The following is a 15,200-nucleotide window of genomic DNA, read 5'->3' as shown; positions in this document are numbered from 1 at the left end:
GTTGGCACTGGGGCAGGTGTCAGGGACTGAAGGCCCAGAGAAAAGGCTGATCAGGAACTGCCTGGAGGCAGGCAGCAGTACCACCCCGTGGACAGGCCCACTTGGTCATTTCACAAAGTCAGGGGGATGGGCTGAAGGCCTTTCGACGCCCAGCCTCCCCCAGTGTGGGAAGCTCTTGCAAGTCCCACTGCTTCAGGAGACAGCCAGATCTATTATCCTATCCCTCATGACAGGAAGGACCAGGCCGGCTCAGATCACTCCTGCCTTTGGACAGCACCTGAGGCCTGGGCCTGCCCTTCCCAGGTGGGGCACTATCCAATCTCCCAGGACCCAGGGGAGGCCAGCAGGCAGGAGCAGCCTGGAGCTTTTCCAGGCCCTGCTTGGGCACAAAGCTCCCAGGTAACCCTGCTGCAGGGCGCCCTCGTGGGCACGTCAGGATGCTCTGGGCAGCACGCACATGGGCTCTGGTGCTGGCCCCCTTGGGGAAGCCTCACCCCTCCTAGGTTCACAGGGACCTGCTGCAGCCCTGCCTGCCGAGATCACCTTCCTCCACTCTTTTGCATAGACACTACTGGCCCGGGGCTCTGTGCTCCCAGCACCTGGGACCACGTTAGGGTCTGCGACCCAAGCCCTGGCCCCTCCCCATGCCATTCTGGCATGAGATCCCCAGGTCCTGGGACAGAGCAGGTCCTGGCCCCACAGGCAGGGACACTGTGATGTGGCAGAGGCCCCAGGCTCTTTGCCTGGAAGTCCAGCCAGAGACTCCGGGCTGTGGTGGAAGGACACCCTTAGGTGCCCCTTCCCTCCCTTTGATCTGAAGCCTCCCCTATGGGTGTCCCACACCAGCCCTTTGGTCCCCCAGGCTGGGTCCCTCCACGCCAGGCCCCACACTTGTAAGGTTGTGGTGCCGTCCCCCGCCCTGTGGGGCCACATTGCCTGTCCAGACCCGATGACTGCGAGAGTAAGGTGGTGGAAACCCAGAACATTCTGACACCCAAGAAGAACACAGAAGCACCTGCAGTTTTTAGAATTCTAGTTGCATTTCTGTAAAAACAAAAGACCCCACAAATAACAGAACTCCCCACCCCAACCAGCCTAGTGTAACAGGTTAGCCATAACACAAGAATAAACAAAGTACCAGCCATGGGCCACTAACTCTGTGGACGCCACAGCAGATGGGTCATGGTGACCGACACAGACACTGTGCCACACACACCACAGCCAGATGTAGCCGACCACCCAAAATAAATACACACGGTGCCAACAGTACCTCTGCATTAGTAAGTGTTAGGAGAGAATGGAAAGGCAGAAGGTGAACAGAAGACTGTCAGGACAGGAGCTGCCACCCGAACCTAGGAGACTGTCAGCTGTGCCTGGTTGGACAGCAGGGTCTTCCCAGATGGGCCAGGGTCCCACCATGCTCCTGGACTCTAGCCAGCAGATTGGAGTCAGCACCATGGACACAGCCCAAACCAGACTGACCCCTCTGACCTGCCTCGCAGGTGGGGGTCCCATGGCGTTACCACACCCAGCCCCAGGAACATGGTGCACCCCGCAAGGTGACCCACACTGCCCTCCTCCTGGAGGTTAGTGGTCTGAAGCTGAGCTGAGCTCCCCAGAGTGCAACACAAGAGCTGGCCGTAGTCTTCTCGGGCCCTGAAGTCCCTTCATCTGACCTGAGATAGTGACCTCTCTTGGGGGTGGCTTGCAGAGACTTCCTGAAGATCAGCAAGAACCAGGTGGCCAGATGTGCTGGCCAGGCCTCGAGTGCCCCAGGGGACAACAAAGACAAAGCCCACCAGAGGCAGAGAGGTGAGCTGGGTGATGCAGTGGGGAAGGGGCACACGGAGGGAAGGGGCACCTGGCCAGGCGGAGGAAGCCAGCCCCAAGACAGCCGAAGGGGCTGCTGTGTGGTCAGCAGAGTGCAGAGGCTGGGCCCCTGTGACCTCTGGGGGCCCCCAGTGAGCCCTGCCTGCCCTCCTGGCTGTCCCTAGATCTGAAGATCAAAACTCTGCCCGAAGCAGGGCTCAGCCAGGAGGCGGCGCTGCCCGCTCCAGGGCCAGAGCACATGGGCACATCGGGATGGAGGCCCAGGCGTGCTGTCAGGATTCCAACAGTCCCTGGGCCCAGGGAGTGGCCCTGCTGAGGCTTCCCAGGTGGCACAGGCTGTGGGGAGCCCTGGGTTCGGCCGAGCCATGACCTCTGCTTGGAGCACACAGTGGCCACCGCTGGAGACTGGCAGGGCCTGTCCTGGCTCTTCCTGAAGAACTTTCTGTCTTGGACCACAGGGAAGGAGCTACCTTGGGACTTAAGGCGAAGACGCATCAAGGTGGTCCCTCTCACGCCGACATCTGTGACATGAAGGTGTGACGGCCGGGGACAAGCTCAGGGGCATGCTTGCCCAGCCTTCGCCGGGCCCTGGTTCGACCCCGGCACTATGGAAAGGGGCAAAGGCAGGCACTGCCAGGGCCTGGGTCCTCAGTGTCTGTGCGCCACAGTGTCTGGTCCCGTCGAGGCACGTGGTGCTGCAGGCAGCACCGCAACAGGAGGCCTGTCTCCCCGCCTCCTCCTGACCTATTTCTTTAAACAATGATCGCCTTGGTGGCATTGACCTGACCCGAGATTTTAAGTTAAAGGATGCAAATGAACGAGGGAAAGGAGAAGGGCCCGAGGTGAGTCCTGCGGGCTGGAGCCGCCGGGCCTGCCTCAGCTCACTGCCGGCACCTGGCCCGGGAGCCACCGGGATGTCCATCTGCCAGGATGCCATTCGTACCAGGGTGTTCACAGCTGCTGTAGGTGCCGCCCCAGGCAGGGGCAGTGAGGGGACTTGGGGGCTGGATAACAGGACCAGAAGCTGCTTTTCTGAGGGTGAGCTGTCTGGATGTGGCCTTCACCTGCTCTCTTCCAGCACTGTCCACCGGCTAGGTCTCCTGAGGGACCACCTGCATGAGCTTCTGGCAAAGGACCGTCATGGAGACTGTGGGGAGAGGATAGGCGGGTGAGTGTCACCAGGCCATGTGGTGGGCCACCGTCCTTCCTTTGGAGGTGAGGACCTCATAAGCCCAGTTCCCACCCAACCTACCACCACACCCTGACAAGCTGCCAAGGAAGCCAGGCACCTGCAGCTGTGTGGTGAGCACTGGCACCTGCCCCAGGGCCTCCTGGCTGGCAGCACACTCTGCAACTCTTGGTCCTGCCAGACTGCCCAGGCAGCAGGCGAGCGGTGAGGGAGCAGGTGGAGCTGCCCACCCGAGCCCTGTGCAGGACCCGCAGAGCACACCTGGTGGCCTCGGGGCACCTGGCACCCCCTGCACACATGCCCGGCCCTGCAATGCCTGCGTAGGCCCTGCGCCCCAGGCCAGGTGTGAGGGATTCCCATGAAGATGGGGACAGCCGGGCACCTTCTTTCTTTCTTCTTCTGGTGCTGGGGGTTGAACCCAGGGCCTCACGCTAGGCCAGCGGTCCCTACTGAGCCACATCCCAGTGCCACCCTGGCACTTTCTACAAAGAAACGGTCATGGGGAGGGAGTCTGGTTTCAGGAAAAGCTTTCTGTCCTTCCTTTGGCTCTGGGTGTGATCCTGTATGACGATCAACAGGGCCCCCTGGCCAGGCTCAGGGGAACATCCTACTCTACTGACCAATGGTTTCTCAGTCCCTGGTGAGGGTGGGGTGGTGTCTCCTCACCCACAGAGGCCATCCTAGAATCTTAGATCACCCCGTGCTGAGGTGCTGGCGAGGCCTGCAGGTGCTGACTCCCAGGAACCTGTCCCTTCGCGGGGTGAGGACAGGGCCCCTGCAGTGAAGCACCCCGGGGCTGTCCGCCGACGTGCCTTCTCTAAGCTGGTGACCTGCAGTGGGAGCTCAACTGGCGAGAGCAGCGTGGTTTGTGGGAATCCCTTTCTGAGATGAGCCGGTGTCCAGTTCTAACCCCTGGAGTAGGAGGGCAGCCCTCACTGCCAATATCCCTCCGTGGCCAGAAGCCTTGGCTGGAGCCAACACGGCATCTTGGCCAGCAGGGGTGGACAGGCCTCACAGGGAGGAGTGGCCAGCACAGCTGTGCTCGACCAGCAGCCCTAGAACACTTACAGATGCCCTGGAGGAGCCACTTGGGCTTGTTCTGCCACCAGACCCCAAAGAAGTAGACAGGCAGCCCGCTGAGGATGATGGCGAAGCCGATGCCGCACTCCACAGGTGTCTTCCAGAAGGACACTGCGATCAGGAATAGGCAGGCCAGGATGAAGAAGATGGGGAGGGCCAGGTTCACCTGGGGACAGCATGGTGGGCATCAGCAACCAGACCTCGGCTCCCTCCCACGCTGCACCCCCGCGGCCCCACTGAGAGCTCCGGCCCACCGCCCTCTGGCCAGCAGCCAGTGGCACAATCCTGGAGCCTCCCGGCTCCAGCTCCGTGCCCACCCACAGCCCTGGCGGGCGCTTGTGCCAACAAGACACCCACTGACTTGCACCTTTTCCAAGGTCGGCCCTGGGGCTGCGGAACTGAGCCCACGTCCCACGCCACTTCACCCTGGCCCCTGCACAGGCGCCTGGCATGTGATTACCAAGCTGACAGTGGGATGGAAACAGGCGGCCAGGCTGCTCAAGGTCTGCAGGGGCGGCAGGGGGCGCCCTGCTGGCTCCCACGTCAGACACGGACCCTCTGGCCACAGCACCATGGGAGGGGCAGGGGCTGGCACTTCTAGGGAGGCCTGGCCACCCCCCAGCAAGCAATGACTCCTGCCTCCTCAGAGGACCCGTTATGGACGGAGCACCTCCTGCCCCAAATCCACAGCCTGCAGACAAGCTGGAGCAGAAGCCCGGCATGAGAAGGTGGGCCAGAGGCCTCAGCGGCAGAGCCTGTTCTCCCCGCTCCATCTCGGGTTGTGCTAGACAGGCCTGCTGGGAGCTAGCTACCCTGCATCTGCCGGCGGGGCAGTCATCCTGGGGAGTGCAAGGCTCGAGGGAACTGACCACGACAGTGCCCAGTCCCCTGGGCAAGGGACCCACAGGGCCTCGTGCCTGCTCTCCAAGGCCAGCGTGGCTAGTCTGCTGGGGCCTGCACAAGCCTTCTTGTAGATACCTGCCCCAGGGCTTTGCCACTGGCAGTGCAGGCAGCCAGTAGGTTGGTCCCGTGAAGGGTGCAGTGTCCGAGCTGGCCGCACCTGTGACAGTTTCCCCTTAGGGCTCTTGTCGGGTGGAATTTTGAACCATGGGTTAGAAGGTGCTAACAGGCCACCTGAGCCCCCAGGCCCAGGGGCAAGTGGAGAGCAGGGGCTCCCTCCAGAGATCCAGGCACTACCTGTCTGGAGGGACCACGGGGGCGGGGGCGGGGCCTGCAGGGGGGTCAGCTATAATGGCCTGGTGCCAAAGGGAACTGGCCGAGTGACGGGAGGTGCTGGCCGGTGGCCACTCTGGCAGCTGCCTTGCGTTTCTGCAGGCTTGTGCTCACAGGCCGCCCCTCAGGTCTCAGAATGCTGCGATGCCAAGCGGAGGAGGCGGCCGCTGGGGCAGACCAGGAGCGAGCAGCGGCCCCTACCCCTGCCCCTTGGGGCACGCAGCCCTGCTGCCTCTCTGCCCGGGATGCGGGCTAGACAGTCAGCCAGGAGCTCACCTTGATGGGCCGCTCCAGCTCCGGCTTCCGGAAGCGGAGCCAGACCATACCGATGATGGCCAGCGCCACGCACAGCCAGTTGAAGAAACTGAAGAAGTTGATGACAGAGAAGATGTCCTTGGAGAAGGCGTACAGCAGAGTCATGACGCACTGTAGTGGAGAGCGGTGGCTGAGCCTAGGCAGGCAATGCCCAACCGGGGAGGACAGCAGTGGCCCCTGGGTGCTGGGACGCCACCCCTGTCTTGCTGTAAAAGGGAGTCTAGGCCTCCCACACATAGGGTCGTGTGAGGAGCAGAGGACAGCGGAGGCGCTGCTGAGAGCGGAGCCTGCACCTGGCCCCGCACCTCTGGTGCAGCCTGGTCAGAGCAGCGACCGGGACACCGACACTCCCACACACGAGCACCCACACACACAGGTAGCTGTTTCAAAGCCAAGGTCAAGCTGGGCCGCCTGAAGCATGTCCAGAGCTTGTGTGGTGCCTCTCTCTTCAAGAGGTGGAGCCTGGCCTGCTCCTGAGGGACGGTGCTTGTGGACTCAATTCTAACAGGTCAGGCAGCAAGGACAGCGAACTCTGAGGCAGGCCACAAAGCACACTGGACCCACGTGCAGTGGGCAGCCAGTGCCCCATCACAAGGGTACCCCTGTGCCCAGGACTTTTGGCCTCCTGCCCTCAGAGGGCAGCATCCCAACTGCCATCTTGGCCACAAGCTCCGAGAGACGCAGGTGGGCGGCCTGCACGGCTGCTCACAGAAACATGGACACTCAGTGCTTTTTGCTTTAGGCCATGGGTTCGGGGTGATTGTTACAGTAACAAGATCCAACATGACCGAACAAGCGGGCACAGAAAGAAGCTGCGAGAAAGGCTTGTGGTGGGCCCGTTAATAAGACTGCCCGGGGACACGGCTGAGAACACGCCCCAGCCCCGGCCAACAGGCCCCCAGGGAGGAGCTGTCCCTGCATGCGCTTCCGGCCATTGGGATTGCCTCCACAACCGCACCGGCAGTACAGAGTCCAAAGCTTCAAGACACTGGTGTCTTTTGTGTCCTGGGGCCTGGCTGGCTCCAGCCCCTGCCCCCGCCCTGCACCCCAACACAGCCGGCTACAGGCCCAGAGCGCAAGGCCAGTGTCCAGAGCACAGCGGTGCACGCCTGGGCAGTGCAGGTGTTGCGCCCGGAGTACAACCAGTGGTCAGGGACCGTGTGGCAGGCTTACCGTGAACACGAGGGACGGCATGGGTGTCAAGAGCTGGGGGTGGATCATGGACAGGACCGAGGGCAGGTGGCCCTCCCTGGACCCCACGAAAAACAGCCTGTGAACAGAGCAGTGGGCACTCAGCTCTGCGACTCCACGCAGGGACAGAAGTGCCTGCAGACAGCAGCTGGGTGGACTGTGCCCAGGACAGAGCACAGCGGGCCCTGCCATCTCCCTGTGTGTGCCTCTCGGGCACCCATGACTGCCTCAGTGGGCAGGGGCAGGAGCTTTCGTGGCCCTGCAGCCCAGGAAGGGCCTGGCAGAGCACAGCGGCCATACCACCTCTGGGGAGAGCGAGGGGCAAAGGTCATATTTCCCATCTCCACAGCACCTCACTTTTAAACAGGTCACCTCCTTTAACATACAACGGGGCTTTGAACCACATGCCCTGGCTGCTGGGCAGTCTCCCTCCGGGACAGAAGGGTGCTCACCTTGAGGATGTGAACAGGGACCCGTTGACGGAGCCAAAGCAAGACAGGCCCACAAAGACAGGAATGATCCAGGACATGACCCCCAGGTGGTAGTTCCCGAAGTCCTGCAGGCACAGGAGGACATGAGCCCTGGCTCCGCAGCATGGAAGCCTCACTCTGGTCCTCAGAGCAGCTCATCCTGTGACCTCACTGGGGCTGACCCAGCACCTGCCCCACCCTCGTCCTGGCTTCTGCACACACAACCATATCTTGGGATCAGTTCTGGACTGTGGGGACATCTCAGGGACAGTGGCCCTTCCTGCTGTCCCAGTCCTGCTCGCAAGGGGGCGTTCTGGCTGCTCCTGATGCCAGGCCCTCAGCAGGACCACCTGACAACCTGCTGTGGCCCTCCCTGGGCTGCCCTGGCTGCGCTCACCGGGGCTCTGGTTGACCAAGAGCAGGAGCTGGTCTGGGGACAAGGATCAGACTGCCTTGCTTGGTGACTCTGCATAGGGTCTGGTAAGTGGGTCTTTGCAAGCAGTGCCATCTGAATCAGGTCCCTGCTCCCCCCGCCCAGGGGGGAGCCCCGGAAGCGGAGAGGTCACAGCCCAGCCCCGTATGTGGGCCGGGAGCACCCAGACACGCTGACTCACAGTGCAGGGTACCTGGGGTCAGTTTTAAAGCCCCCTTAATGGCAGCCTGGGTGAAGGATGCCCCCCACACTCTGGCCAGCTTTAGTGGAGACCTGTGACAGCCAGGAGGCCCCTCCAGGGAGGTGGGAGGCTTGCACGCAGGGAGAGCCTGGGCTTGGCCTCTGGGCCCTGGGGGAGGCAGGCGGGCTGTCTTACCACGGCCACAGCCTCGGATGTTAGCATCTGCTCCGTGGTCAGCGTGGTGAAGTAGGCCAGGTTGGTGAGCACATACACCAGGGTGACGATGGGGAGGGAGATGATGATGGCCAGGGGCAGGTTCCTGCAAAGCGGGACCGGGTGTAGAAAGGCAGCCCAGGAACAAGGTTCCCTTCCCTGTGTGCTCCCACATCTGAGCTGGCTTCGTGGGCTAGTAGTGAGGTCATTAATGTGGGCAGGTGGCCACCTGATTGTGCCTGGAGCTGGGATGCTGGGTGATTCAACCCGTCATCCTTGCTGTCCTTGAGGATAGGGTCCTGCAGGGGCTCAAGTCTGAATACCCACAGCTCTGACCAGTCCCCTTCTGGGAGACCCTGGGGGCCGGGGCTGAGAGCCCCCCTGCCCCTCCTAGACTGTCCCACCCACGTGTGGGGGGCCTTCGCACACATGCACACCCCACCCCTCCCCTTACCTGTAGGGGTTGATCATCTCCTCTGTGACAAAGTTCAGGTAGTTCCTACAAGTCAGGCAAGTGTTTCATTAGGTCACCCTACAACCACTGGGAAAAAGACAAACCCAAGGGAACCCCAATGCCCCACGGCCCCCAGAAGCCCTTCCCACCCACCAGCACCGACGCCTGTGGAGCGGGGAAGGCCAGTGCCGGGTTCTGCTTGGGGGGAGGCAGCTGGGCAGCCACTCCTACCTGCTCCTGCTCTCAGGCATCCCTGCCCACCGCCTCACCTGCCTCCAGCACCTTCCCACCCACTGGCCACCGAGCTGCAGGCAGGTCCCAGCTGGGGCGTCTTCAAGCCTGTTACCCTGTGCTTGGCCCCAGGACACAGGGCTGGACACATGCCAAGGTGGCCTCAGGGCTGTGGCTGGGGTCGCTCTCAAGGGCTTCTGTGCTCTGTCCTGCCTGTCTCCTAAGCTGCCCCGTTTGGCCAGGAGCCTGGATTTCTGCACACTTCAGGGCCTGGGAGACCACGAACAAAAGAGCAGACAGTTTGGAACCTACCATCCTCCATAAGCAAAGAGGCCACTGTACAATGCCAGCACAATGTTCCCCACATCCAGCTTGGTGCCTTCAAAGGAGAACCTGGGGTCCAGATTAGACACGTCACCTGGTAAAGACCACACAAAGGAAAGTCAGTCAGGGAATGTCAGGCAGGGGTCATGCCCCGAGGTCCAGAACGTTCCTGGAGTGAAGCCCTGTAACAAGCAGAAACGCCGGACAAGGCCTTTCCTGGCCACCACTGAACACACCTGCTGAGCCATGTTCCGAACACTCCCTGCAGGCCCCAGGTGCCAGCATCAAGGACGCATGGGGCCAGGGCCCTGGGCTTGCAGCTGGCTCCGCATGAGTGCTGGGAACTGGGGCTGCTGAGCCCAGCCCTCGGTCAAGAGCTCACAGGAGCGCAGGGAGCGTGGCCGTGAAGCTGAGGCCGGGCGGGCCGGGTGCCTGGTGCAGGGGAGGCCCTGTCCTGGGAGGGGCAGGGTCCCATCTCCAGTCTTCCTGCGCTCTCTGTATCCATCCCCTCCCCCTCTGCAGGTCACCTGTCCCTGGTCCAAGGGCCCACCCTACTCCAGATGACCACATCTGAAGATGCGTACCATAATCCCCGGAGGTCATCAGGTGGGCAGGTTCCAGGCAGAGGTACCTTCTGGGAGTGCGCTCACCCCAGTCAGTGGACACCACCCAGTCGGTGCCCGCACAGTTGCCTGGCTGTGGTGCTGGTGTCTGGCCTGTGTGGTCTCAGCCATCACACCTGCCCCAGTGCCCTCAAGCTCAAAGTCTCACTGCCTGAGGGGCCAGCTCCCTGCCAGAGGCTCCCTGCCATGGGCTAGTCCTGCTTCCCCAGCCCTGGGTGCTGGGGTAGCCATGGCACAAGCCACGCCCTGTGGTGCCACGTTCCAGAAAGCAGGGGCTAGACCAGGACCCCGGGCCCCGTGGATGCAGGTGCACGGAGTGGCTTGCCTGTTAACTTGGGACCATTTTTAATGGAGTCAGAGCTGACTTCTAACTGTGGCTGTGGACTCAGAGCCAGTGCCCTGGTCCTGACAAGGAGAAGCCACTGGCCCAGGTCCATGGAAGAGGCAGGGACGTGCCCCAGGGTTGCCAAAGTAACTCCATGCCAACTCAGGTTAAGGTCACCACGGGGTTCAATGAGGGTGACCACCTCAGTTGCCAAGGGTCCTCAGTGGAGTGACAGGAGAGAACGCTGCAGGTGAACCTGTGAAGGGGTCCCCCAAAACCTTGTCACTTTCCCACGTGAAGCCTGAGCTTCAGAGATGGCACAGGACCTCCTAGAGCCAACTGCCGGGGTCCCTGGTGGTGGACGGCACTCTTGTCCCGGGTCCAGGTTCTCGCAGGGCTCTGCCCGTGGCGTCTCACCGTACTGGGGCGGGGGAGCTGAGGACCACCTCTAGCAGGACTGGGACCTGAGAAAACCTCAGCCAGCCCCGGGCAGCTTGCCAGCCCCGAGCTGCGACAGCGCGGTCAGCAGGGTTCAGGACAGGCACTTCTCAGCTCCTCGGGGTTCCCTCCCACCTGCCCTCTAGGGGGCTGCTCCGGAGGGCATGGCTGCCTCCCGTCTGAAGAACCCAGCCGTGTTCCTGGGGCCTGGACCCACACCTCTGCTGGCAGAGGGCATCTGTCCTACAAGCAGTGAGACAGGCATGGGCCACATGCGGGGGTTGAGGATCTGCCAGCCTGAGCCAGAGCCACCAGTTGTGGCAGGGTGAGCCCCAGGGGCCAGGGACACATGCCTGGCTGGTGATGAGCACAGGCCCGGGTCAGCACATGGGACGCTTCAGATCGCCAGACACACCAATGGCTCGCCGCCACTGCCCTCCAGACTGGACACCGGCAGCCTCCTACCCGACCGAGGACAAGACACAGGCTTGGGACCAGACGCCTGCAGCCCCACGGCCTTGGTGGCGCCAGTGCCTACGCGGTACACTCTGGCCACCAGCGCAGGGCGCAGTGACCACCCCAGAGAGTTCCCGGGGATGGGACACCTGCCACAGAACAGAAGTACAGTTCTTATTCTGTAGCCTGAGATTCCCAGGGAGACGTAAGGGCCTCTGAGGGACCGAAGCTCAAGAATCTCACTGGGCTCCTGTGGGAAGGTAGGCCAGTTCCCTCTCAGTCAGCCACGTGGTCATGCTCCTGGGAAGTGTGGCTTCGGTCATCCTGCCAGGACCTCCTTGGAGGAAAGTGTCCATCCAGGGGCACAGGGACGGCACCCCAGCCCACAGACCCTTGAGCACAGCTGGCAGAACACCGGCTTCCCACCGCCATGGCATGGGGGATGGTGAGGGCAGGGTCAAGACCCTCAGGGGCTGAAGCTCTGCCGAGGATCAGTGTGCAGGCTGCCGGATGACACCAAGGCCCTGGACACTGCCTGCCTGACCAGGGCGGCAAGAGGGCAAGCGGTCAGCAGCAGAGCCGGTGTGGCCAGCCTCAGTCTACGCTGGATGCCAGCCCAGGAGGGAGGCCACAGTTCCGCTGGCACTTGGCCAATCACAGGCTACTTTCTCTTTCTCGCCATGGAGTGGAGCCAGGTCTGCTGGGCTGGGGCTGGCACAGTGCGACGGGTCTGGGGGTGACCACGCAGAGCCAGGGCTCTGCCGCCCCAACCGTGCTGCGGGGCCGCAGCTCTGCTTCGGGGAGGCCGGGCACTGGTACTCGGGCTCCGGCAAGGGCCACCCTGCCCGCCCCCAGGCACAGCGCGGCTGCTCTGTGCGAGGCTCGAGGCCCAGTGCCGCCCAGGGAGAAATGGGACAGTGCTCCTGGGAGGACACGGGGCAGCGCCTGGACGCTCCAGGACTGCCATGGCTGGGAGGCACACATGGTTAAGATCAGAGTGGCTACTCGATACCCAGAAGCGCACAGAAGAGCCCCCACAGTCCATGGAGCGGCAGCAGCGTGCCAGGTCGCACTGGCCTGCGCCAGCTGCCCAGGCCAGGCGGAGCTGGCTATCGGAACCTCTTCTCCCACAGGCTGGCCAGTGGTCATGATCCACGATTGGGTTCACTCACCCAACAGCTGACCAGCGTATGAAATGGACAGACAGGAAGAAAGTGGATGGGCAGAGGAGGGCTGCAGGCCCTGGGTCCCGGGCCCTGCACGAGGCAGCTCCCACCACGTGGAGCCCTGGGCCCTGCCGCCTGGCCCAGGGCGTGTCTACGGGCCTCAGAGCCTCCTCTCCCACTCTGGCCAGGGATGCCAGGCCAGGCAGATCCTGGCTGGCAGCTGGTGACAAACCTTAAGTCCCGCCCCCATCCATAAAATGCACCTTCCCAAGGGGTGAGGACTAGGGAAGCTGAGGCCCAAGCAGGCACTGAGAGCGCAGCAAACCACAGATGCCACACGGCCTGGGAGCCGAGGACGGGCCCTCGAGTCGGGGGTGAGGGGTAGGTGCGTGCAGAAGGCCTAGGAGAGGCTCTGGGGGAAGCACCCCAGATCCCTGTCATGTGGATATGGCCATGGGAACGATCGCCCTGGGGGCAGGGGAGACTGCCCGGAGCAGAGGGGCGGCTCCTGCCCTTGGACTCCAAGCTGCCGGATGCCGAGGGCACCCTTGATGGCCAAGCACAGGTGGGAATGGGACCAAGAGTCAAACTCTTCCCACCTGGGGACACGGCAGCCCTGCAGCCCCAACTCAGGAGAGAGGTTCCCCATGGCCGCTGGGTCCCCAAGACCTGCCTGGCCCTCAGTGTCAGGGGTCGGAGGAAAGCCCTGGTTACATGCACGCCAGGGTCCCAGGCCTGGGAAAACCGGCGACCTGGAGACGGCCAGCTCTGAGCCAACCACTGGACTGGGAGGCGGGAGGGGCACCAGACCCTGCTGTAGGGAGGAGAGCTGGACTCCTGGCGAGGACAGCCACGCGTCCACGGGGACGGCCGTCGTCCCTTCCCTCAGTCTGCCTCTGGCCTCCAGCACACAGGGTCAGGCGAAGGAGCGTGCTGAAGCACCCAAGCTGCGTCCCTTCCATGCAGAGAGCCCGTACCTGAACGGTGTCCGTGCAGACCTGGGACTGTGGCAAGACCCCTGAATCAGAGTGGGCCCTAAACCCAGTGAAGGGGTCCCTGTGTGGCACAGAGATTCAGGGAGGGGCCTTGAGAAGACCAAGGCAGGTCTGCAGTGAAGCAGCCACAAGCCCAGGGATGCCTGGAGCCCCGGGGCTGGAAGGGCAGCAAGGAGCCTCCTGAGGACTCTGGGCTTCCAGTTTCTTCTCTTTTCTCTTCTTCATTCTCCTCTGGAGACTTGGGAGGACACAGTCCTGACAACACCTTGACTTTGCACTTCTGGCCTCCAGGACTGTAGGTGGACGAATAGTGCCCTGGGAGCCCACGAGCTGACAGATCAAGGTGCCCCCACTGTGTCCAGGTGATGCCATCTTGGTTTGGGGCCACTTCCTTGTCTGTAAGATAGGCTGACCCTTGACTGGTGCTGGGGGATACTGCTGGCCCCAGGGGCTCCATCCTCTGCTTGGCTGCTGTGTCTGAGGGCTCAGGAGAAGGCTCAGTGACAGCCACACCCCAGGCCCCCTCTCCTGTCTCCCACCCCTCGTGTGAGCCTATGTAACTCTGGCTTTGCCAGAAGTCTGGGACTGTGGACAGGGCAGAGCTTTGGCGGTGGGGATAATGGCTGAGACCCGATGGTGTTTGTCCGCCACGGTGGCACTGGTTTCTTAAAGTCTGGAGGAGCTGGGACCATGGCTCAGGGCCACGCCACTTGCCTGGCACACAAGGCCCTGGGTCTGACCCCCAGCACCACACAAGTTGGCGAAACCAGCCCCTTTGCTTTAAGATTAGCTCTGCACTGCAAACCTGGGTGGGAAAGGGCTCCTTCCCAATCCATGGCCCCACAGGCAGCAACTGCCCCTCGCTCTGCTCTGGCTCCCCAGCCTCCATCCTTGTGCCTGATCATCCCAGGGCATAAGGGAAGCCCGATTTCCTGCCCTTTGATCCCACCCCGCTGGCATAAGCACACATGTGATTCCTGCCACGCTGAAGCAGCACAGGAGTCAGCAGGCTGGCAAGAGGGACTCAGTTCAAAGATGTCAAGGAACACCAGCGGAGAAAGGCGCCTCCCTTGGCAGCAGCTTCCTCTACCACAGAGCTTGAAGGTGGCCGCAGGGGCCCAGAAGGATGCCGCGTGGCCTGCCCTGGTGTCAGGCAAGGCCACGCCTGTCTCCAGGGCAGGGTCATCTGCTTTGAGGCCTGATGTTATCTGGCACAAGTCCAGAGGGCGTGCCTGGAGGCCTTGGGCAGGATGACCTGCCTGAGTCCCCATGACAGATGGGCTCCCTGAAGTCCCCTGTAAAGAGGAGGCTGAAGTTTGCTCTGGCAACACCAGGCCGAGCAGTGGCTGGTTTTTTCTCAGGTGAACTCCCCTGGACTCATTTGGGATTCACTTGAGGATCCCAGGCTTGTCCCACTTCCTCCTGGCAGGGTGGTGCCCACGTGCAGGTCTTAGGCAGAACTGAGGGATACCCCCAGTTCAGCCGTTAAAGCCCTAAGATCCACACAGCTGCGTCTGGGCGTGGGGCCCCTGAAGAAGAGACTAAGGCAGAAGAGGCCCCGAGGAGTGTGGGCCTGACCCCCAGGATGAGTGGGGCTTTGTTGGTGGAGACCCCGGGGGGCTCAATCTCTCTGCCAAGTCAAGAGACTGTGAACAGGTGCCATCTACGAAGCAGGAGGTGGCCCCTCACTGGAACAGCCCTGCTGGACCTGGGGGCTCCTGGCTTCTGGCATGAGACACCGTCTGGCCTATCCTCAGGTGCTGCACTGACTGTTCAGTCCTGTGGCCTCAGGTCCCGGAGGGCTCTGGTGCAGGGTATGAAGCTGCTCTCAGCATCCAGCCCAGGATGTGAAGTCCCCACTCTGGCCACCTCCAGGGGGGCGCCCCACGCATTGGCCCTCGTGGGAAGCCAGCGGGAGCCCAGGAGTCAGGTGGAAAGGTGGCACTAGCTTCTGGGTGCCTCTCGGGTCCCTCTGGAACATTCCATAGTAACGAATCCCCGAGCTAGACTCTCAGTGTGCTGTTCCAGAGCTCTGCTGCCAGCCTTCCCGGCA

At 62.4% G+C, this 15,200-nt stretch overlaps 1 protein-coding gene across 1 annotated transcript in view; it reads right to left on the bottom strand.

Annotated features, from left to right (window-relative positions):
* Nucleotides 1-1,018: 1,018 nt before the first annotated feature.
* SLC7A5 (solute carrier family 7 member 5) overlaps nt 1,019-15,200 on the bottom strand; it is a 27,648-nt gene continuing 13,466 nt past the window's right edge. Inside the window, exons 3-10 of the mRNA XM_079119627.1 lie at nt 9,133-9,238; nt 8,590-8,634; nt 8,118-8,241; nt 7,291-7,394; nt 6,821-6,917; nt 5,609-5,758; nt 4,088-4,265; nt 1,019-2,977 (exon numbers count right to left, since the gene is read on the bottom strand). Of these exons, the coding sequence (XP_078975753.1) occupies nt 2,922-2,977; nt 4,088-4,265; nt 5,609-5,758; nt 6,821-6,917; nt 7,291-7,394; nt 8,118-8,241; nt 8,590-8,634; nt 9,133-9,238 (860 nt within the window). The 3' untranslated portion in view covers nt 1,019-2,921. The remainder of the gene's footprint in view (nt 2,978-4,087; nt 4,266-5,608; nt 5,759-6,820; nt 6,918-7,290; nt 7,395-8,117; nt 8,242-8,589; nt 8,635-9,132; nt 9,239-15,200) is intronic.

This window comes from Sciurus vulgaris (genome assembly GCF_902686455.1).
Source record: "Sciurus vulgaris genome assembly, chromosome: 17".
NCBI lineage: Eukaryota > Metazoa > Chordata > Mammalia > Rodentia > Sciuridae > Sciurus > Sciurus vulgaris.
Note: the sequence above shows the minus strand (reverse complement) of the source record. Positions and strands in the feature narration are given on the sequence as shown.